General features: G+C 50.1%; 1 protein-coding gene across 22 annotated transcripts in view; it reads right to left on the bottom strand.

Moving 5' to 3' along the window:
• Positions 1–24338, bottom strand: part of EIF4G1 (eukaryotic translation initiation factor 4 gamma 1) — a 980016-nt gene that overhangs the window by 387869 nt on the left and 567809 nt on the right. For all 22 annotated transcript variants that reach the window (XM_078666154.1, XM_078666151.1, XM_078666155.1 and 19 more), the window contains one exon: positions 17237–17434. In XM_078666154.1, coding sequence (XP_078522280.1) covers positions 17237–17434 — 198 coding nt within the window. The remainder of the gene's footprint in view (positions 1–17236; positions 17435–24338) is intronic.

Genomic DNA, 24338 nt, shown 5'->3' with positions numbered 1-24338 from the left:
AGCAGGGGAAGCTGCTGCACTATTATTCACGGGACTGAAGAAAGAGTACCATAATACCTTGCAGGCCCAGACCAGTCTGCGAGGAAATACAGCTCGTTCTCGGTGTGTGGTGACCCCAGGAGGACAGGGTCACCCCAAGTGGGTGACAAGGTGCAGGGGGGAGCTGCAGGAGCAACGCACACTCCCCCAGCACAAAGAGGTGAAGGTCCCTGTTGTAAACTCATCCTGTGCCCTGGGCACCCCCATTCCCCAACTTTTTGCTGACTGGAACTGGTGGTAACTGACTCTGACTGACCCTGGGCTCTGTGTAACAATGCCCAGGGCCAGTGCCAATGCCAACCTGAAAGGAACACATTAGAATACAGTTAAGACACCCAACATACACTAGGGTACACTATGGTATGGTGGGGTACCCCTGTAATTGACATGATCTACCCCATAAGCCCCTAGTATATAATGGGGCATGGCAGTTTAGAGGCCAGCAGATTTTCTGCACTAGCATGTGTGCAGTGCTGAAGCCTGGGGTCAGTTTAAAAGCAGCACTGGTTGCCAGGACTCCTTTTAAACAGTAAATTGTGCCCAAACTCTACTTTGGTGGTAGGGGCATTTACAAATGGAAATCTTACAATATTTTGGTATATTAAGGGCCCCCGGGGTCTTCCCTAGGTTTCCCAGGGGTGGGGGTCAGTTATCTATAAGGTACAACCTTATAAAATGAGTTTTTATATGCCTGGGTAAAGTGAAATTTCACATTTCACTCCCCATATTGTTTAAAAGTGCTGCTCAATTTCGATGTTGATGCTAGGAGCACTGGGTAAGGAAGATCTGCAATATTTCTACAGATTCAGAACCCCTGAAGTCTCCCCTAGTTGCACAAGGGGTGGGGGTCCTGTAGAAATTAGGGAAATACTTATGAAATATGTTTTTATAAGCCCTGGTGCTAAAGAACTGGCCCAAGTCATTATCCCCACTGCAAACCCCATGGCCCATAGGTTAATGCAGGAAGTTAATGAATAACTCTTGATAGGAAGTACCTAGAGCCCCCATTGAAAGACTTATCATAATAGCAGTGCTAAATCCAACAATATCATATTGTTGAATTTCTCCTAAAATGTACATACAAGTTAAGACTTTCTTGTTTGTAAGTCCAAATTCAGCCTTCCAGTGGTCTGCCCTGATTGGTCCGAGTCAAGTGGATTAGCCAGGCTGCTTTGAAGAAGTGATGAAGAGCCCCTAGGGTTAATCACTCTGCTGGGAGGGCAGTGTGCTGGTCGATAGGAATGCCAGGCCAGGGGGTGGAGTCATAAACCAGGCTTTTCAAAGGCCTGATGGTAGGGGAGAGGCCATGGAAATAAGCCATCCCAGGGGATGTGTTTAGCCAGCTCTTACATCCTTGCTGGAGAATCAGCCATTATGGATTTGGAAGATTGGTGCACTCTGGGACAAAATAATGCCACACTCTACAGGATGTGGTCATTACTATGAGGAGTTGCCCTGCTCTCATTGGTCAGAAGTGACCTGGTGCTTGACCCAGAGAATTTTGAATAAGTATATGAGAGGGGCAGAGCCCTCCAGATCTGCTGCTTGAAACGTACTGAAGCAAGAAGTGCCATGCTGTGAAGTTTTGCTGTGCAAATATTTTTAAGGCCTGGCCTCTGAAGACTACACCAACTGAAACTGCAGCCCTATGGATTACCTTGCTGCAAAAGTACTAATGAGTTGACTCCCTGCAAGCTACAGGTTAACCAAGCTCACCTGGCCATCCCCACAAAGAATCCCCAGCCTAAAGTACCAGTGGATTTGTACGGGTTTTGTTCAAGTGGATTGCGGAATGAATATGCTACTTACCAGTATGCATCTGTTCTTGGCATGTAGGGCTGCTAACATTCATATCTTAGCATTAGATCGCCGCCTAGTGTTGGGCTCGGATGATTGCACATTGTTGTCCTGGAAGAGTCTTCGAAGTATCCTGAGATAGGTGGCTCCTCCCCTGGACTACAGTGCGCATGGGCATCGGCTCCATCCCCAGATTGTTTTTCGCCATTGTGGCAGAAGATGGAGTGAAAAGTGTAAAGGATGTCCATGCTAATGAATAAATACAATAGTATATCTGCAGCTGCGACAGGCACCGGGGAGGAGGGCGGGCGATATGAATGTTAGCAGCCCTACATGCCAAGAACAGATGCATACTGGTAAGTAGCATATTCAGTTCGAGGCATGTGGGCTGCTAAATTCATATCTTAGCATAGAATACATAGCAGTCCCTCCATCAGCGGCGGTTGCCCGTGCCAGCTGCAGAAACCTGAAAAAGTGTCTTGAGAACAGCCTGTCCTACAGCTGCTTGCTGCTTGGAATGCACATCAACACAGTAGTGTTTTGTGAAAGTATGTGGTGTGACCCACGTGGCTGCTCTGCAAATATCCTCTAAAGGAATGTTCCCTAGGAAAGCCATGGATGCCCCCAGTTTGCGTGTGGAGTGCGCTCTGGGGGGTATTGTTAAAGTGCGCTTGGCTTTTTGATAACATATCTGGATGCACTTAACAATCCACCTGGCTATCCCTGCTTTGGAAATTGGGTTGCCTTTGTGTTGTGGTGCGAAGGCAACAAAGAGTTGTTTTGTCTTTCTAAAGGGTTGTGTTCTGTCTATGTAGTACATCAACGCCCTCCGTACATCTAAGGTATGGAGCATTCTTTCCGCCACCGTTTGCGGGTTTTGAAAGAATGCTGGTAAGTCAATAGTTTGGTTTAGATGAAACTGTGACACCACCTTCGGAAGGAATTTGGGGTTAGTGCGTAGCACTACCCTATTTGGATGAATTTGAATGAATGGCTCTTGGATTGTGAGCGCCTGCAGCTCACTGACACGCCTCAGAGACGTAATAGCTATAAGGAAAGCTACTTTCCACGTAAGGAACTGGAGTTCACACGAGTGCAGTGGCTCAAATGGTGGTCCCATCAGTCTGGTGAGGACGACATTGAGGTTCCACACTGGAGCTGGCGGTGTCCTTGGGGGAATGACTCTTTTCAGACCTTCAAGGAAGGCTTTAATGGCGGGCACTCTGAAGACAGAGAGGTGCTGCCTGTTCTGAAGATAAGCCGCTATGGCGGATAGATGTATCCGAATGGAAGTGTACGCCAGATTGCACTTGTAAAGATGCAACAGATAGCAGATAATGTTGGGGATAGATGCATCAAGCGGGTTGATGTCATTGGCTGTACAGTAGATGACAAAACGCTTCCACTTTGCGGCATAGCATGCTCTAGTAGTTGGTTTCCTCGCCTCCTTGATGATGCTCATGCATTCTGGAGGCAGGTTAAGGTACCCAAACTCTAGGACCTCAGGAGCCAGATCGCCAGGTTGAGCTGTTGCGGATCTGGATGCTGAATTTCTCCATGGTTCTGCGTCAAAAGACTGGGTGTGAGACGCAGTCTTTGATGCGGCACCACTGAGAGTTCGAGGAACGTGGTGTACCAAGCCTGGCGCGCCCACGTTGGAGCAACTAGGATGAGAGTCATCTCGTGCTGCCTTAGCTTTCTTGCGACCAGCGGTATTAGAGGGGCTGGCGGAAAAGCGTACGCAAATTTGCCTGACCAGTTCATCCATATCGCATTCCCCTGCGACTGTGGGTGAGGGAACCTGGCGGCAAAGTGTTGGCATTTTGCGTTTTCGTTTGTGGCAAACAGGTCTATCTCCGGATGACCCCACTGCTGGAAGTACGGGTGGAGGACAGATGGGTGTAACTCCCACTCGTGCATTTGATGGCTGTACCTGCTGAGTAGATCTGCCATCTGATTGTCCTTTCCTGGGAGGTGTTCTGCCATGAGGAAAATGTTCCTCTGAATGGCCCACTTCCACATGCTCTGAGCCAGATGAGACAGCTGTGGCGAGTGGGTGCCTCCCTGCTTTTGAATGTAGTACATCGCGGTCATGTTGTCCGTCCGGACTAGCACGACCTTGTTGCACAGATGTACAATGAAGGACTTGAGCGCCATGAAGATTGCCATCAGTTCCAGATAGTTGATGTGCATCTTCTGTTGCTGCGTTGACCATAGTCCCTGCACTGTGTAAGTGAGCACATGAGCTCCCCATCCCTGGAGAGATGCGTCCGTTGTCAGGACAATCTGCGGCACAGGCTCTTGGAACAGTCGGCCCTTGCAAAGGTTGTGTGGAGTCCACCAATGCAGAGAGTCGTATGCCCGACTGGTAACCAACACTAGGTCTGTCAATTGTCCACGAGCCTGTGTCCACTGATTCGCTAAGCACTCCTGGAGCGGGCGCATGTGTAGCCGTGCGTGAGGGACTATGAAGATGCAGGAGGCCATCATGCCTATCAACTGCATGAACACTCTCGCTGGAAGCGAGTGTTGTGGCCTGAACCTTTGGATCAGGGCCTGCATGCTGTCTATCCTGACTTGGTTTGGCTGAGCCATGGCCGTCAGGGTGTTGATCGTTGCACCCAGGAACTGCCGGACATGCGCCGGCTGAAGATGCGACTTTGGGTAGTTTAGGGAGAAACCCAGATCGTGAAGGTGAATTGTAGTTGACATATCCGCGGCGCACTGCTGCTCCGACTTGGCTTGTACGAGCCAGTCGTCTAGGTAGGGGTAGACATGGATGTTCTGCCTCCTGAGGTGCGCCGCTACTGTCGCCAGACACTTGGTGAACACCCTCGGGGCTGTTGTGACTCCGAAGGGTAGGACCTTGAACTGGTAGTGCCTGCCTTGAATAGTGAACCTGAGGTATTTCCTGTGTGACGGGTGAAGTGGAATGTGGAAATACGCATCCTTGAGATCTAAGGTTGCTAAGAAGTCTCCTTGGTTTAGCAAGGGAAGAATCTGTTGCAGTGTAAGCATGTGGAAATGTTCCGATAGTATGTACAGGTTGAGGGGGCGTAGATCTAGAATGGGTCTGAGAGATCCGTCCTTCTTTGGAATAAGGAAGTACAGGGAATATACCCCTGTGCCTTCCTCTCCCACCGGCACTTGCTCGATTGCTCCCTTTTGCAGCATCACCACCACTTCCTGCTGCAATAAGAGCAAGTGCTCTGCGGACATAGGCCTTTGCCTTGGCGGGATGTTGGGTGGAGTGGACTTTAATTCTAGGCAATAACCATACTGGACTAGTTGTCGCACCCACCTGTCTGTGGTGATGTTTTTCCAGACGGGCAGGAACTGCTGCAGTCTCCCCCCGACAGGTGTTAGGTGGTCGGGGGGCAGTGACAGAGAGTCACTGTTTGCTTGGAGTAGAGGAGCGGGGGTTGTTGTTTCCTCTGCCGCGACCTCTGTTGCTGTTATTCCTGTAACCTCCCTTGTTCTGTTTCGTGAACGAGGATTGTGCCCCACCTTTTGAGAACTGGGATTGTTGACCCATTTGTCCTCTGGTGACCCCACGTGCACCTGAGCGACGAAAATTGCTGCCACGAAACTGTTGAGACTGCAGGGCCCCCATGGATTTAGCAGTTTCCGTGTCCTTTTTTATTTTCTCTAGGGTGGTGTCAACATCGGGACCAAACAGACTATCAGGATTGACCGGTTGATTAAGAATTGTTGTCTGAATATCCGGTTTAAAGCCTGAGATGCGTAGCCACGCCTGTCGTCTCAGCATAACGCTAGTGTTGACAGCCCTAGCAGCTGTGTCTGCAGCGTCAAGCGCACACTTGATGGCTGCGTTTGAGATTAGCTTCCCTTCGTTAATGAGCAGTTGTGTAGCTTCTTGGAACTGTGGAGGCAGGTGTTGTACAACCTGTTCTAGGGTATCGTAGTGTGCCCTATCGTAACGCGCCAAGAGCGCCTGTGTATTGGCGATGCGCCAAAAGTTTGATGCCTGTGCAGCCACTCTTTTGCCCCCTGCCTCTAGCACTTTGGACTCCTTATCCGGGGGAGGAGCTTCACCCGTTGTCTGGGAGTTGGCACGTTTCCTGGCATTGGCGACCACAAGAGAGTCCAGTGGCAATTGTCCCCGGATGTAGGCGGGGTCCGCAGGTGCAGGCCTGTACTTCTTTTCAATGCGAGGGTTGACCACTCTCGCTCTTGTAGGCTCCTTAAAAATGTCCCCAGCATGTTTGAGGACTCCTTTTAGCATAGGAAGTGTCTTTACTGTCCTTTCAGAGACTGAAAAGGTGTCGAAAAGGAAGTCTTCCTCAACCGGGTCGGCATGCATGTCCACATCATGATTGGCTGCCGCCCTTTCAAGTAGTGCATGAAAGCCTGCTGAGTCCTCAGTCGGGGATGCACGTGCATTAAAGAGCTGCGGGTCCTGCCCCACACCCTGGGTGTTCTGGTCACCAGTGTCATCGTATGAATCCGGTTGTGCATCAGGTTCATCGATAGGGAAATTGTACTGCTCGTCCTCATCATACCCCTCACCCGCAGAGTGTTCTGGGGAGGGAGTAGGGCTCCGTCTTGGAGGAGGCTGGATTGGCTCCGTGAGGCCTGAGGCGTCAAGGGGCACTTTCTTCTTTTTCAGTGGGATGACATAGGAGTCCACTGGCTCCGAAGTGATTTTCCTCTTATAGAGGGTCAGCTTGCCTGTGTCAGCGTCGATGAAATGCTCTGAATCGTCTTCTGATTCGAGTACCCGACGTGGAAGCGGGCCAGCCGGCGAAGAAACTTGTTTCGGAGCCGATTTGGTTGAAAACGCTTTCGGCGCCTCCTTAGGTGGCAAAAGAAAGAGAAGTTTCCCAGAAGGCTTTGCCGGAGTGTCCTTTTGCGGCTGCGGCGATGGTATCAGAGCCGACGGGGCAAAGGCTTTCTCCCTGATTCTTTGCAGTGAGTCTGCAATGAGGGACGTCTCACTCACAGTGGGTTTCGTCGCTGACGAGGATGGTCTGATCGGTCCCTCGGATCCGACGTCCTTGTGGGCCTTGTGCGCTTTGGGCGCGGAACCCGTCTTCAGCGCCTCCGATTCCTGAGTCCGGGGCGCAGACTTCTTGTGCGTAGCCTCCTTGGAGCCGACTTTGGCGGGCTTGGACGGCGTCGTAGCCGCTGACCCGTGCCGACCATCTTTTTTGGAGGACCCCTCCTCAGGCGTCGGTTTCGATTTTGCAGCATCGGAATCGACGGACTTCTCCGGCTTCTGCGGACCGGAGGTCGACGGAGCCGATGGGGTAGCGGGCACCGTCTTTTTCACCGGCACGGCAGCCATCTTAGGGACACTCGAGTCCTTAAGTTTCGGTTTCGTTTTCGGGTCGGCCATTTTAGGTGTTGTCGATCCCGATGGTTTCAGTTTCGTTTTCGAAACAGTCTGCTCAGCAAGTGAGTCCGTAGCCGGGCCCGAAGGCGGGGCTGTGGCTTGCGGCAACGGGTCTTGGGTAAGGCCGACAGGCGATCCCGTGTCCCGGTCGGTATCTTCGTAACCTTCGGGGCAGAGCTCGTCCCCCGAGCTGTCTGCCGCGGCCCCATAAATCTCATCGTCGTCTCCTACCTCTTCGACGTATTCAAGGCCTTGACCCGCGACTCCGTCGTCGTCTCCCGGATCCGCCTCGACCTCCGTCTCCGGCGGGGAGATTTGTAGAAGGTGACCCTGGACCTCTTCGTCTTGGTCGCCGAAGATGTTCTCCGGATCCGGGGCCGCTTGCTTAGCTTCCAAGCGCACCGCGCGCCGAAGCTTGAGAGTTTTCTTTGAGCGGAACTGCGCACACAATTTGCACTTTCCGTCGTCGTGGTCAGGCGAAAGGCACTTGTTACAGACGGGGTGTAGATCGATGTGTGGGTACTTGGACCCACAGAGCGGGCAGTACTTAAACGGGCTCCGCTCCATGTCCGAAAAGGCTTGCAGTCGTGTCGCGATGAGAAGGCCTCAAAGTTCAGAGAGCGAAGAAAACTCCGCTTATTCCGGCTCCAAGAGACGGAAGACTCGAGACCGTGCGCAGACAATACCGACGCAAGAAAATCGAGGCCTTTTGGCCGCTAAAAGTTAGTTTTACTTGGTTCCGACAGTAAGACGTCGAGACCACATCCGAACCCAATGGCGGAAAAAAACAATCTGGGGATGGAGCCGATGCCCATGCGCACTGTAGTCCAGGGGAGGAGCCACCTATCTCAGGATACTTCGAAGACTCTTCCAGGACAACAATGTGCAATCATCCGAGCCCAACACTAGGCGGCGATCTAATGCTAAGATATGAATTTAGCAGCCCACATGCCTCGAACTTGAAGTTTCACACTTTCAAGGACCCTCTTGGAGATTCCAGAACGAATAGTTTTCTTACCTGTCGGTGTAGTTTTGCAGCTTGAAGATCTTTCTGGATTCACTATGCTGTGCATTATTCCACGGTCTTGTGGTTGGGTCCGGATTCGTAGTCTTTTCTTTTCTTTTTTTTTTTGTAGCCCAGGTGGGCGTCGGCGTCACACCCCTTTGGGTGTATTTCCGGTGACGTCGGCATGCTTCCTGCGGAAGCTCCCACTCTTGGGCGCCATCTTCGGGTTCTTTTTTTCCGTGTTTCTTTCGTTTCCGAAGTAATGGCAATGTTCTATTCAGGTGATATTTTACCGCTTTGTACCTTCAAAGTATTTTCCACTTATTCTATTTCCACCTCTTCTCTCTCCAGCCTCATCTTTCTGGCGGAGGTGGGTGGGTTTGCTAGTGAATCCAGAAAGATCTTCAAGCTGCAAAACTATACCGACAGGTAAGAAAACTATTCGTTTTGCAGCGTGAATCTTTCTGGATTCACTATGCTGTGCATAGATTTTGTAGCGGTTTCTCATCTCTGTGGCGGTTGGGTGGAAGATGAGCGTTGGGTATTGAATATATGCTGTAGCACCTTCTGTCCAACTTGAGCTTCCTTGTTCATCTGTATGTCCACACAGTAGTGCTTCGAGAACGTGTGCACCGAAGCCCATGTTGCCGCCAGGCATATGTCTTGTATGGGTGTGTTAGCCAGGAAGGCTATTGTAGCACCCTTTTTCCTAGTGGAGTGGGCACGTGTCCCCTCTGCTAGCTCTTGTCCTGCACGCTTGTGGCAGAGTTGAATTGTCTGTGCTATCCATCGTGCAATGGTTTTTTTGGTTACTGCTTTTCCCATGTAACTGTTGGCGAATGACACAAAGAACTGTTTTGTTTTCCTGTGTCCCTTCGTCCTCTCAATGTAGTGCATGACTGCCCTTCTGGCGTCCAGGGTGTGCAGAGCTCGCTCTGCGGCAGTTGTTGGTTTTTGGAAAAAACTCGGTATCTGTATAGACTGGTTCATGTGAAATTTAGATACCACCTTGGGCATGAAGTGTGGGTCAGTCCTCATCACAACCCTATCATTGTGTATTTGTATGTAGGGTTCTTGTAGCGTCAGAGCCTGAAGCTCGCTTACTCTGCGTAAGGACGTTATTGCAACCAGGAAAGCTGTTTTCATAGTTAGCATCTTTAAGGACGCCTTGTGGAGCGGTTCAAAGGGCTCCTTCATGAGTTCCGTTAGGACTATGTTCAAGTTCCATGCAGGTGGCGGCACCCGCTTGGGTGGTGCGATCCTTTTCGCACCTTCTAGGAATCTCTTCACCACCTGTGATGTGAAGAAACTCCTGCAAGTTTCTCCCCTTGTGTAGGCGACTATCGCTGCCAAGTGAACTCTCAAAGAGGATGAGCTAAGGTTCTTCTCTAGCAAGTGCGTCAGGTACTTTAGCACTGTGGAGTCCTTCATTTTATTGTGAAGTCTTTCTTGTCTGCACCATATTGTGAACCTTTTCCATTTCGCAACATAGCACTTCCGAGTGCTAGGCCTTCTTGCCTCCCGCAGGACCTTCAGGGTACTTTCTGGCAATCTTAAATGTGCGAACTCTATGTCCTCAGGAGCCACGCTACTAGGCTCATGCTCTCTGGCTCTGGGTGTAGCACCTCTCCGTTCTGCATGGAGAGTAGGTCTTTCCTCCTGCTGAATCTGTGGGGTGCACACTGTCATCTCCATGATCTGCGAGTACCAGGTCTGCCTCGCCCACTGTGGTGCGACCAGTATCAGTGTCATGTTGCTCGCTCTGCACTTGCTCAGTACTCTGTGCATCAGTGGTATCGGGGGGAAAGGCGTAGGCAAATGTCCTTGACCAATCTATCCATAGGGCATTCCCTAGTGACCCTTCCTCGGGCATCCTGGATGCGAAGTTTTGGCATTTTGCATTCTGGCGTGTGGCAAACAGGTCCACCGATGGAGTTCCCCGTCTGTCGAATAGGCGCCTTGTCTCCTGAGCATTGAGCTCCCACTCGTGGGATGCCGATGTCTGCCTGCTGAGCCAATCTGCTTGTATGTTGTCCTTCCCTGGCAGGTGTATGGCTAGCAGGTCTATCTTGAGAGGGATGGCCCATCTCCATATCTCCTGCGCCAGCGTTGAAAGCGGGGCTGACTGTGTGCCCCCCTGCTTGTTGATGTAGAACATCGCAGTGGTATTGTCTGTTTGTATCAACACCTTGTGTTTGTACAGTCTTGTTTGAAAGGCTTTCAGTGCAAGGAAGATTGTCTTCAATTCTAAGTAATTGATGTGCTTTGTCGCATCTGTTGGTGTCCACAGTCCCCTCACCTTGAGCTCCTCCATGTGAGCGCCCCATCCCTTCAGGGATGCGTCTGTGGTGATGGTCACTGTTGGCGTTGGGGGCGTTAGAGGCTTTCCCCTTGCTATGTTCTCCATGGTCCACCATGTCATCTCCTTCTGCACTGCGTGCGTTACAACCACTAGATCCTCCCAACTGCCTGTAGCTTGTGACCATTGCTCCTGTAGCCATTCTTGAATGGGTCTCATGTGGAGTCGTACATTCGGTACCAGGTGGATGCATGATGCCATCATCCCCATGATCTTGCTCGCAGTCCTCATTGTCCGAGCTTGTCCCTTCCGGTAGAGGCGAGTTTCCTTCACCAGCGCCCTCGCCCTCTTCTCGCTGGGGAACACCTTGCCCTGTAAGGTGTTGATCTGTGCTCCCAGGAAGATCTTCACTTGTTCTGGCTCCATTGATGATTTCTTCCAATGGATGGAGAACCCCAGGTTTATGAGCGTGCTTGTCACTATGTGCGTGCAGCTTGCATTTCTGGTATGAGTTTGCTTTCACCAGCCAGTCGTCCAGGTAAGGGTATACGTGTATTCCTTGCCTTCGTAGGTGCGCTGCGACTGCTGCGAGGCACTTTGTGAAGACCCTTGGTGCTGACTTTAGTCCGAAGGCCAGTGTCGTGAACTGGTAGTGGCTTTCTCCGATGGTGAACCTGAGCATGTGCTTGTGCTTTCTGTTATGTTATGTTAAATGATTCTTGTTAAGCGCGCTAACACCCGGGGGTTTCTTGGCGCTGGCTGAAGGGACATGAGTGAAACTGTTCGTTGGAATGTGCAGGTATGCGTCTTTGAGGTCTATTGTGACCATGAAGTTCCCTATCTGCAATTGTGGGAGCACCTCTTGCAGGGAGGTCATTTTGAATTTTTGCGTTATGAATTTGTTCATGAACCGTAAGTCGAGAATGGGTCTCATTGTCTCGTCTACTTTTGGTACCAGGAAGTACGTTGAGTATACTCCTGTGTTTCTTTCCTTGAAGGGTACCCGTTCTATGGCCTCCTTCCGCAGGAGTTCCTTTGCCTCCTCCTGCAGACACTGCAGCTGCTTGCCTGCTAGTGGCTTTCTTTTTGGTTTTCTGCTTGTTGGTCTCCCCTCCAACTCTATGCAGTATCCGAATTGGATAATGTTGAGGATCCATTTGTCTGATGTGATTTCTCTCCACTCTCGGAGGTGAAATCTTAATCTTCCTCCCACTGGTGTCATGTGGTCGTAGGTGTCTAGATTGTCTTGACCCATCTGTACGTGCTGCCCCCTGGGATCTTTTTTGTGGGCGGGCACACAGTTTTTTTAAGTCACTTAGAGGCAGGCTGCTGCCCCCCTCTTCTATTTTGTCCCCGTCCATTTCTCCCTCGAAAGGACTGGCCTCTTTGTTGGTACTGCCAGGACTGCTTCTGCTGACCATGCTGAGTCTGCGAGTCTGCCTGGTGCGTTTGCTGGAAAGCCTGGTGTGATGTACCTGGCTGGTTTCCGCCTCTCCCGCCGGGCCTCCGTGACGGGGTGCACCTCTTGTTCCCTCTGAACTGCAATTCTCCCATGGATCTTGCTGTTTCGTTATCTTTTTTCAGTTGACTGAGCGTTTCCTCAACTGTTGTTCCGAAAAGCGTGTTGCCGTTGAACGGTGTGTTCAGGATGCTGTGTTGCACCTCCGGTTTGAAACCGGATATCCTGAGCCAGGCGTGCCTCCTTTCCGTGACGCCCATCATCATGAGCCTGCTGGCGGTGTCTGCCCCATCCAGGGCCGTCTTAAGGCAAGAATTTGCCGCGTTTTTTCCCTCTTCAACCAGCTTTTCGGCCTTCTGCCTGGCATCCTGGGGCAAGTCCTTCACCAACTGCCCCAGCCCCTCCATGATTTGGTACATGTGCCTGTTTATCAGGGCGTTGGAATTAGCCATGCGCCAGTGGGTCGCGACATTCCGTTCGATCCTTCTGCCCACCAGATCCATCCTTTTGCTCTCCTTATCCGGTGGTGGGCCAGAGGTAGTGGGTACGTTAGCCCTCCTCCTTGCTGTGGCCGTGATAATGGAGTCTGCAGAGACCGTGCCCTGAATGTCGGCCGGGTCCTTTGTGGAATGCTTGTACTTCTTCTCAGTTCTGGGAGTTACTGCCTTGCATGTTGCAGGCTCCCTGAAAGCTTCCTTCCCCTGAGCCAAGACGCTCTCGAGCATTGGAAGGAACTGGCGCCTCGTTTGTGTTGGGAGCAATGTTTCTAGAAGGAAGTCTTCTTTCTGCTTCTCTTCGTCGAGCTTGAAAGCTGCTGCGGCAGCTTGTATCACCGAGTTGTAGGCCCCGATGTCGTCCGGCGACGAGGGCCTCGAGGGGTAAGTGTCGACCACCTCCTCCGGGCTGTCGGTGTCGACATCTATGTAATCTACCTCCTGTAGGTCAGAGGGTGTCGAGTCTGCGTCCGTCCTGCTTTCCTCTTCCTCCCCATAGTTGTAACTATCGTAGGGATTCTCGTACTCCTCCTGGTCGTCGATCACCTTGACGTCCTGGTCTTGTTCCTCGACGACTTCGGCGATCTCTTCCTCCTCCTCGACTGCCTCCACCACCGGTGGCTTGGTCTTGTGAGGGATCGTGAAGGCCTTAATCTTTGCATCGAAATCTTTCTTCCGCTGCATGATGTTCTCCATTTCGGCCTCGAGGCGCCTTCTCTTCTCCATCTCTGCCGCGTGTTCCGCGTCGGATGGGTCGGCCGTTCTTTTCGGCGGATGGTTCGTCGCCGTACCTTTCGGCGTCGAAGTTTTCGACGTCGGACCGGATCTTGGGTCTCTGGTCGTCGTCGTCAGTTTTGGGTCTTTCTCCCTCTGCGTCGATCGATCCTTTTCGGGGACAATTTTCGACGTTTTCTGCTGATCAGCAGCCCTCGGCGCCGGGGACTCCTTCTCAGAGGATCCGCTGGGCCTGGGAGTAGTCGCGGACGCCGCCTTTTTTGGCGTCGGCGCTTTCGGGGTCTTGCCCTCGATTTTTCTAGACTCAGAGTCTCTCGGGTTCTTGGGGGCCGAAGAGTCTCCTACCTTGTCAGAAGTCTTCGTGTAATCGGTCTCTACGACCGTGTAGCGGTCGTCTTCGGCGGCAGCGTTGTCTTCTTCCTCGGAGGACATCCCCAGCTCGTAGAGGGACAGAGTCGGGGCCTTCCCCTGCAGGGTGGCGTGTGCTACCCTCTGCCTCTCTCTCACACGAAGGGTCTTCGGGGCGAAGGCGGAACAGGCGTTGCAGTCTCCGCTTTCGTGGTTCACCGGTAGGCAAAGGTTGCATACCGGGTGCTGGTCCTTCTGCGCGTACTTGTGGTGGCAGTTACGGCAGAACTTGAACGGCGTGTTGTCCATCATCGAGCATCCAGAGCCTCTCTGGTCGCGCGGTCGTCGATGATCTCGATGAAAAAACGCCTTCTCCTTGCCGGCTTTTCGTCGATTAAGTCCCCTGCAGTCTTCAGATGACTTCTCCTCGTCTTTTCTTTCTTCTTTCTCCAAAAATGTCTGGAGCCCAAACGGGAACGATCCAGACCCGACCGCGAAAAAAAAGAATCTGAAGATGGCGCCCAAGAGTGGGAGCTTCCGCAGGAAGCATGCCGACGTCACCGGAAATACACCCAAAGGGGTGTGACGCCGACGCCCACCTGGGCTACAAAAAAAAAAAAGAAAAAAAAAAAAAGATGAAGACTACGAATCCGGACCCAACCACAAGACCGCGGAATAATGCACAGCATAGTGAATCCAGAAATATTCACGCTGCAAAACCTTGGATTGTGAGTTGGATACTTTGGGACCCGCAAGCAGAACTTCAGGAAGGAGTTCTAACTGGACCCGCCTGTTGGAGAAGGCGCAACACATTTGGTGAGATTCTCCAGAACCATGTTTAAAGGTGTCCCAGTCAGAGAAAACCAGATCACTAAAAGGGGCACTGTTGGTTTCTAAGCACTAGAAAGTGACTAATCTTTAAAAATTCATCTCTGGTTCCCTACAGTGGATTATTTTCGATTTGGTGTCATTTAAAAGAAAAAAGACTTATTTTTATAAATTGGTGTTGGATTTTTATTTTGTGTTGTAATTTACTGAAATGGTGTTTTTAAATGCCTTACATACCTGTCTGAAGTTAAGCCTGTCTATTCGCAGCCACGTTACCAAGAGTTGAGCTTAGGAATAATTTTATAAGACCTATGCTGGGTCCTATCATGTGTTAGTGGCCTTATTAATAACTACAAAAGGGGGAGGGGTTGCTTAGGGGTAGGCGAAATCATCACTCGTCGTGTGGAGTGGTAGGTCCAGCCTCAGTATTCGCCCACAGAGACAGTATTAGCAAAAAGGTACTGGGCTGTTCCTAATAGTGATGAGTGTAAGGGTCGCACAGGTGTTTGGATGTAGTAGGGTCTCAGAGGAGTCCTACGGTTGGGCATCCATTATGTTGGATTTAATGTCCTCACACACCCTTGCAGGTGACATGCTTCGTCATAGGCAATGCTCCTCGTTGGGTCGGCGGTGCAATACCTAACGGGTGGCACCTCAAAGAGGGGCTCTTTGGCGGAGATCTTCTATCCAACAGCCGTATGGGTTAAGTGCGGGTGTGGGGCCAGGATGGTGTAGACGTGACTGAGTTAAAATGAGGCTAGGGTACCAGGATCAAGTTTATTCTGGGGGTCCCCTGCTTCAATTAAACGGAAGAACTAGCCTGTACTCGATGGGAAGTTTATGTTCCCTTGTTCGAGATTCGACTAATATGTGCAGGAATTGGTTGACCTGTTTCTCGCAAACGTACAATGATTAGCGATTCATCAGGACCTATGTCAGAAATTAATATAGGAAACTGTCTACAAATAATGTCTGTGTTCGGGTCGAGCGTCTCTTTAGGCTGGACGTCTTTTGTATGATGGGCAGCCTTTCAGCTCGATGGCAGTCTACTTCGGATCTGCGACCTTAGGGTCAACGACCTTCTTAGGGTCAACGGCCTTCTTGGAGCATCCCTTGTAGTTTGGGAGGCTGCCCTTTTACGTGCGTTGGCCACCGCTAGGGAGTCCAATGCCAATTGGCATTTTATGTACGCTGGGTCAGATAGTGCTGGCTTGTAAATTTAATCTAACCGAGGGGTAAGGATACAAGCCTGACAGGGTCATTAAATAGGTCATCAACGTGCCTGATCATACCCTTGAGCATGGGGAGTGTGTGCGATGACTTGTGTGCTGCTAAGTGTTTAAAAAAGGAAATCCTCTTCAAAGGATTCTTTGAGCAGCTGTACACCATGGTAGTTGGCGTCCAGTGGAGAGAGCTTGGTAGGGTACAGGTCAGGATCATTTCCTGTGGGAGATTCAGTATTTTAATCTGCCCACGAGTCCGGTAGAAATGGTGCATTGTCCCCAACCCCATCCCTATCCTCATCATCCTGATCTTAGGGTGTATGTCGTGGTGAGCGCTCAGGTGAAATCATTAAAGGTTGAGGCTTAGAAGGATATGGAAGGGGAGGATCATTAGTCCCGACATTCTTCCTCTTTAAAGGAAAATGGTAGGTCTCTGCTAGGTTTCCTTTTAAGGGTTACTTTTGTGGTGATCTGTCCAGTAGTTGGATGTACAACTGTGTTTCGAATCCGGTTTGGTAGGCGGAGCATCGAAATAATGTTCTTGAGCTAGAATTAGCACGTCCAGTTGTTTCTGTGCTCATTGGTTTGTTGACGAGGTTTTGGATCCTGATGATTTCGGGTTGTATAGTGTTTTTGGCATCGAAGGGAGCGGGCCGGAGCCTGGCTTCGACCAAGACGGTATGCTGCCCTTGGGGGATTTCGTTGTCACCCTCGGAGCCGTTGTCAGATAGGATCATGTTCTTCGGCTCCTATGGCGTCTCCGGCTTCTTGTTCCGAATCTTCTCCGAAGAGGTCCATAATGGAACTTGCGTGTTGGCTCTGCATGTCGCTACGTCGAGCATGGCGGTCACAAACCATCTTCTTGGAGTCAATGCCCATGCACACTATCAAAGGGAGGAGTCACCTACCTCATGACTGGAAAAGACTTCTTTGAAGAAAAATAAACTGCAAACATCCAGACCCAACACTAGATAGCAGGAGTATGCGCAAAGCATGTGATCTACAGCTTATATGCCTCAAACCTGTATTTACCATTTACTTTTTTGGTGCTCGTAATGACGTTCATCTGCTTCTGTCTACTGATTATCGCAGCATATGTAGAGACAAGAATAACGTTGGTTCAATAAATATATTGAACGTCCCAGCGTGTATTCTGTATGTTTCTCTGAGAACAAAAGAGCAAGAGTGACTGAGCGAAAAGTTCTGATCGGTTATCATGATCCCTGAGGTGTCAGGGTTGTCATTTTCAGTGGTTGCCAGAAGCTATTCCCTCCCTGGTAGGGTTAGGGGGGCATTATGATGGCACGGAGCTAGCTGGTCTTTAGGCAAAGGGGGTGCTTGGAATCAGTATAAGCACCTCATCCAAAGTTTTTGTCCAACAAACACGCAGTTCCCACGGATTAGTGTGAACTACACAACACAAAGTTCAATGTGAGACAGATAACAGACATGACAATGGAGAAAGTGTGCAAGTTCCTAAACTGAGCCGCCCTTATGTTAACCCTCATTGGACAAAAACTATGCCTCTTGCAAACAAAACAATTATTACTATTAAATTTGTAGCACATTACCCAATGAAGTGCACTGGGAACATATTACTATTAAATATCAGTACAAGCCCTTATTCTGACCAAAGCAACCAATTAACTTACTCCCATCAGGCAACGGCACATGTTGGCATAGGCAACAGAGAAATTTGGCTCAGAAATGGCCTTCTCAAATATCAGATCAATGACTCCCTTCAGTCGCTCCTCTGTGTCGATGGGAAGGTCAGTAACCTGCTTCATCAGCTGCTGGAACATCTGTGGAGTCAACTTGTTCAGAATACTGCGCACCCTACGGAAGAGATCCTGTCAATAAGAAAAACACAAATTAGTAAACCTTTTTCCAACATCGGCACCCACTTTTCTACACAATGCCCATCTGCCCTTCCCATAAGCTACCACAAGTGAAACTGTTTTTTACCTCTAACCTTAGTTTTGAAGCTTGAAACAATGCTTTATTTGTGTGTTGTCCATTTCTTCATCTAGTTTGACAGGAAAAAGGCCGTACTTCAACTAGCAATATAGAATGGTCCACAGCCACAAACCTAATGCTACAGGTAAGAAATTGTTGTCTCTCTGAATCACCAGCTATTTATCATGGAGACCTCATTAAACGGGTGAATACTGAAATATAGCATTCTCTGGAATTCAGGAACATCTTCATAGAATAAAAATCGGAATTGTCAGAATACTCCTACAAGTCCATAGAGGGGAGAACAAACTGCACCGTGTTTCATTCTGTAGGCTCCAATAGGGAGGACAGAGGGATATATGCCTATGTAATGAATATAAACATGATTGAGAACTGGCCTTTTCCTGCAAAGCTGAGGAAATCCCTGTGAATTCGATCTAATTTCACTATTTTTTCCACTTTCAAAGATGGCTGTTAGATGAGTAGTGCTTTTTGCCGACATGAGCAGAATGCCTCCACCGAGTATCTATTCATGACACTTTCAGCAGTTCATTAAACCAGAGGCACATGCCTTAGCTCCGGTTATCCGTAGTTTCATTCTAACCATGTGACTTTAATTTGCCAATGTGAAGAAAATGTAGAAAAGTAATCAATTTCTAGACAGGTTATCATTATAAACTCGAAAACGGAGGGTGAGGCTATGTTGGTTTAATTCTTGATAACTAACTTCTTAGCTCTTTGTTAATTAACAGGTTCCAGACAAGTAGTCTGAGCGTTTTTTTAACAGCATTCACCACGCTGGTTTGGAGTATGTGCATGCAAATGTATGTCAAAACCACCTCAGCCTCTTCTTACAATGAATGCCCACGCAATTGTGTTGAAGATATTGATAAGTGACCATGTTGCTGCCATGCAAATGTAGTTTATTGAAATATGTATGAATGCTAGCATGGCTCGCTTTTGCCTTCGGGTATATGTGCGCTTGTTTTAGTAACCAGCATTTTCAGTGCCATACTAAAGCATGTTTGTGAGAAGTTGGCCTGATATGCAGTGTTCACTATTCTAGTGAACACTATGTATCAGTCCAAAAAACCCTTATTGATGTTTGGTTGTAAGTCAACCTGATAGACCAGCTATCCTAGTAGCATGGACACGTGCAGTCTTTAGGCTAAACTCTAGAGGGCGTGTTAAGCCAGCTGTTTTACCATCACATATACCCCTTGAACACCAAGTGAAAGGACACCACACAAGTTATGAAAAATAAAGTATATTTATTTATAACAAGACTACCCTGGCTCTTTATGAGACAGGGAGCTAAAAGCACACAACAAAACTCTTAAAGAAATACTTAAAGTCGCACAATTTACACAAATGCCCGAGGGGCACGAAAAACCATATACTATACAAGTGGAATGCGAAATACTAGCAGGTAAGTAACTATTCTCATAGGCTTTAGAATCGCTAGGGCTGGACTACTGAACCTTTAGATTACAAGCAGGAGGCCTAGGGACGTCGTGTGCAGAGTGGGAACTCTCACGCGTAAGGCGGGAAAAAGTCTATGGAGGCTAGTAAAAGCAAAGTTAGTGCTTTCGGGCGAACCAGACTAGGTAGGTCAAAAATGAAAGTGGATCTAGACACTTAGAGAGTTGGTCCACGCTGGAGCACCAAAGTACTCGGTTTACCTAGCCCAGGGGTTGCGGCTGCATAGGGTTCAAATGTCGTCGGGTTTCTTCGTTGATGAACCAGGAGCCTGAAGAAAGAAGTTGCTGGCAGGCGACCAGTGAAGAAGTTCTTGGGGATCCAAGCCTGGATCGGGAAGAGGAAGACCTGTAAGCAGAGGGGACCAAGTTCTGAATCACTAGCCAGTGATTAAGGTGGGCACCAGAGTGGCACCGGGCGAAGTCACCTCAACCAGGTGAGTGGGCGCTGCTGGGCTCTGCAGTCTCTCGGACCAGGAGGCGTTGTCTGCGACCAGGATGGAGGTGGGAGCTGTCCCACGAAGATATCTGCTGTCGACGTCGCTGGACCCAGGATTGGGGCAACAAGTCTTGGCAAATGCAAGCCCACGCGGTGGACTCAAAATGGCGTCTGGAGTGGACCAGGAGGGTTCAGGGTGCTCCTCTGTTGGAGGGGAGCAAGGGCCAGTCTGGAGCAACCAGACCAGCGGTGTTTGTCGTTGAAATTCGTCGTCAGAGGGCCACTAGCCAACGGGCAAGCGACCTGGACAACGCGGTGAGCAGCAAAGAGCAGAAGGGCCCCCCGCAGATCTCGTGGATGCAGGGGAGCTGAACTTCGGTGCTGGAGCTGCTCAGGGTTGGGGCTTCTCTTACCCCAAAGCACTCGGTCGAGGGTCACTCGGGAGTCGTGCTGGTCAAGCGTCGTGCAGTCTTGGAAGATGGCCGGTCCCTCGAGGTCTCGTCACACCCACGAATCACAGCTGGGCTGATGATGCAGGTAGAGGTCAGAGGTGCCAGGGAAGCCGGTTCTCGTCGAGCTGGGCAGTCTTGATCCGGTGAGGAGACTTACAGCAAACCGCAATGCTTGGTTGGTGCCTGCTGCTGCAGGGTGACTACTCCTTAGTCACAAGGGAGAAATCTTAGGAAGAAGTCTTGAGTTCCTTTCGTGGAAAGTAGTTTCAGGATTCAAAGATCTAATTTGGAAGGGTGCCTGCTCCTACCTTTATCCTGCAAAAGGGGGCTGGCACGCGACTAAGTCCTGCCCTATGGGTGGGACTAGGAGGGGGTGGTTACACCCCTCTCCTTTGGCGGGCTTTCCCCAGATCAGGGGCTGGAGTGCCCCTGGAACTGGTTCAAGCCGGCCTATGCACAGTGAGCACCGGGGTGCCACTTGCAGTCACCTTCCTCTAAAGCCCTGCCTACCTAGAATACACAAAATCCTGTCTGGGACGGTGCTGGCACTGCCCCTGGCAGGAAACCCTTTGTCCTTGCCTCCTGTGCTGGGAGGACTCCCAGCAGCAGGGGGCCAGACTTGTGTCTCGGTGGCAGCATCCATCTTGTGGAGCTGAGGCTATGTCTGACTTTAACCGGGGTTACAGGTTACCAACATGTCGTGTCCCTCTAGGAGGGTGGAATGCTAACCCCGTCGCCAGAATTGGCGAGGGGTTAGTATTCCAATTCGTATGACACCTTACTCGACATGTTTTGATAAAGCGATACCAGAGTTGGCATATAACCGCGAGGATTATAATGCACTTAAGAGTATATGGTATGCGTTATCATGGAACAGCTATTAGGACTTGGTTCCGAAAGCTGCAAACGGGCTCAGCTCATGCCAGAGCACCATTTCACATTATTACAAGCACTCTGCCTTCAGGATTGTTAAGGCCTGCCATAGGAGTGACTGATAGGAATATATGTGTCCATTTTAGGGTTAGATATAGGAATACTATATCTAAAGCAAAGGGTGATTACACCACCTTGCCCCAGCTGTCAAGCAGCCAGTTGTGTCAGTTTTGGATGGCCAGCCAGGGGTGGCATAATGAATATGCTACTTACCAGTATGCATCTGTTCTTGGCATGTAGGGCTGCTAACATTCATATCTTTGCATTAGATCGCCGCCTAGTGTTGGGTCCGGATGATCGCACATTGTTGTCCTGGAAGAGTCTTCGAAGTATCCTGAGATAGGTGGCTCCTCCCCTGGACTACAGTGCGCATGGGCATCGGCTCCATCCCCAGATTGTTTTTAGCCATTGTGGCAGAGATGGAGTGAAAAGTGTAAAGGATGTCCATGCTAATGATTGAATGCAAGAGTATGTCTGCAGCTGCGACAGGCACCAGGGAGGAGGGTGGGCGATATGAATGTTAGCAGCCCTACATGCCAAGAACAGATGCATACTGGTAAGTAGCATATTCAGTTCGAGGCATGTGGGCTGCTAAATTCATATCTTTGCATAGAATATATAGCAGTCCCTCCATTAGCGGCGGTTGCCCGTGCCAGCTGCAGAAACCTGAAAAAGTGTCTTGAGAACAGCCTGCCCAACAGCTGCCTGCTGTTTGGAATGCACATCAACACAGTAGTGTTTTGTAAAGGTATGTGGTGTAACCCATGTGGCTGCTCTACAAATGTCCTCTAAAGGAATGTTCCCCAGGAAAGCCATGGATGCCCCCAATTTGCGTGTGGAGTGCGCCCTTGGGGGTATTGTTAAGGTGCGTTTAGCCTTTTGATAGCAGATCTGGATGCACTTAACAATCCATCTGGCTATTCCTGCTTTGGAAATAGGGTTGCCCTTGTTCTGTGGCGAGAAGGCAACAAAAAGTTGTTTTGTTTTCCTAAAGTGTTGTGTCCTGTCAATATAGTACATCAACGCCCTTCTAACATCCAAAGTATGGAGCATTCTTTCCGCCACCGTTTGTGGGTTTTGGAAGAATGCAGGCAAGTCAATAGTTTGGTTGAGATGAAACTGACACCACCTTCGGAAGGAATTTAGGGTTAGTATGTAGTACCACCCTATTTGGATGAATTTGTATGAATGGCTCTTGTATTGTGAGCGCTTGCAGCTCACTAACACGTCTCAGTGACGTAATAGCAATAAGGAAAGCCACTTTCCATGTTAGGAACTGGAGTTCACACGAGTGTAGTGGCTCAAAAGGTGGTCCCATCAGCCTGGTGAGGACCACATTGAGGTTCCACACCGGAGCTGGCGGTGTCCTTGGGGGAATGACTCGTTTCAGACCTTCAAGGAAAGCCTTAATGGCAGGCACTCTGAAGACAGAGAGATGTTGCCTGTTCTGAAGGTAAGCTGCTATGGCGGATAGATGTATCCGAATGGAAGTGTAGGCTAGATTGCACTTGTAAAGATGTAACAGATAGCAAATGATGTTAGGGATAGATGCATCTAGCGGGTTTATGTTATTGGCTGTACAGTGAAGAACAAAACGCTTCCATTTAGCAGCATAGCATGCTCTGGTAGTCGGCTTCCTTGCCTCCTTGATGATGTCCATGCATTCTGGAGGTAGGTGAAGGTAGCCAAACTCTAGGACTTCAGGAGCCAGATCGCCAGGTTGAGCTGTTGCGGATCTGGATGCTGAATGTCTCCATGGTTCCGCGTCAAAAGCCTGGGCGTTAGGCGCAGCCTTTGATGCGGCACCACCGAGAGCTCCAGAAACGTGGTGTACCATGCTTGGCGTGCCCACGTTGGAGCAACTAGGATGAGGGTCATCGAGTGCTGCTTTAGTTTTCTTGCCACCAGTGGTATCAGAGGGGCTGGTGGAAAAGCGTACGCAAATTTGCCTGACCAGTTCATCCATATCGCATTCCCCTGCGATTGTGGGTGAGGGAACCTGGCGGCAAAGTGTTGGCATTTTGCGTTTTCGTTTGTGGTAAACAGGTCTATCTCCGGATGACCCCACTGCTGGAAGTACGAGCGGAGTACTGATGGGTGTAACTCCCACTCGTGCATTTGATGGCTGTATCTGCTGAGCAGATCCGCCATCTGATTGTCCTTGCCCGGGAGGTGTTCTGCCATGAGGAAAATGTTCCTCTGAATGGCCCACTTCCACATGCTCTGAGCCAGATGAGACAGCTGTGGCGAGTGGGTGCCTCCCTGCTTTTGAATGTAGTACATCGCTGTCATGTTGTCCGTCCGGACTAACACTACCTTGTTGCACAGATGTACATTGAAGGACTTGAGCGCCATGAAGATTGCCATCAGTTCCAGATAGTTGATGTGCATCTTCTGTTGCTGCGTCGTCCATAGTCCCTGCACTGTGTAAGTGAGCAGATGAGCTCCCCATCCCTGGAGAGATGCGTCCGTCGTCAGGGTAATCTGTGGCACTGGCTCTTGGAACAGTCGGCCCTTGCAAAGGTTGTGTGGATTCCACCAATGCAGAGAGTTGAACGCCCGACTGGTAACCAACACTAGGTCTGTCAATTGTCCCTGAGCCTGTGTCCACTGGTTTGCTAAGCACTCCTGGAGCGGACGCATATGTAACCGTGCGTGAGGGACTATGAAGATGCAGGAGGCCATCATGCCAATCAACTGCATGAACACTCTCGCTGGAAGCGAGTGTTGTGGTCTGAACTTTTGGATCAGAGACTGCATGCTGTCTATCCTGACCTGGTTTGGCTGAGCCATAGCCATCAGGGTATTGATCGTCGCGCCCAGAAACTGCCGGACATGTGCCGGCTGAAGGTGCGACTTTGGGTAGTTCAGCGAGAAGCCCAGATTGTGAAGGAGGTGAATGGTAGTCGACATGTCCGCGGCGCACTGTTCCGACTTGGCTTGAACGAGCCAGTCGTCTAGGTAGGGGTAGACATGGATATTCTGCCTCCTGAGGTGTGCCGCTACCGTCGCCAGACACTTGGTAAACACTCTTGGGGCGGTGGTCACTCCGAAGGGTAGGACCTTGAACTGATAATGCCTGCCTTGGATAGTGAACCTGAGGTATTTTCTGTGGGATGGGTGTAGTGGTATGTGGAAATAAGCATCCTTGAGGTCTAAGGTTGCTAAGAAGTCCCCTTGGTTTAACAAGGGAAGAATCTGTTGCAGTGTAAGCATATGGAAATGTTCTGACAGTATATACAGGTTGAGGGGACGCAGATCCAGAATGGGTCTGAGAGATCCGTCCTTCTTTGGAATAAGGAAGTACAGGGAATATACCCCTGTGGCTTCCTCCTCCAGTGGCACGAGCTCGATTGCGCCTTTTTGCAGCATCACCACTACCTCCTGCTGCAATAAGTGCAAGTGCTCTGCGGACATAGGCCGCTGCCTTGGTGGAATGTTGGGTGGAGTGGACTTTAACTCTAGACAATAACCGTACAGGACAAGTTGTCGTACC

Source organism: Lissotriton helveticus, chromosome 11 (genome assembly GCF_964261635.1).
Source record: "Lissotriton helveticus chromosome 11, aLisHel1.1, whole genome shotgun sequence".
In the NCBI taxonomy this organism is placed as follows: Eukaryota; Metazoa; Chordata; class Amphibia; order Caudata; family Salamandridae; genus Lissotriton; species Lissotriton helveticus.
The sequence above is the reverse complement of the archived record's forward strand: the minus strand, read 5'-3'. Positions and strand labels throughout refer to the sequence as shown.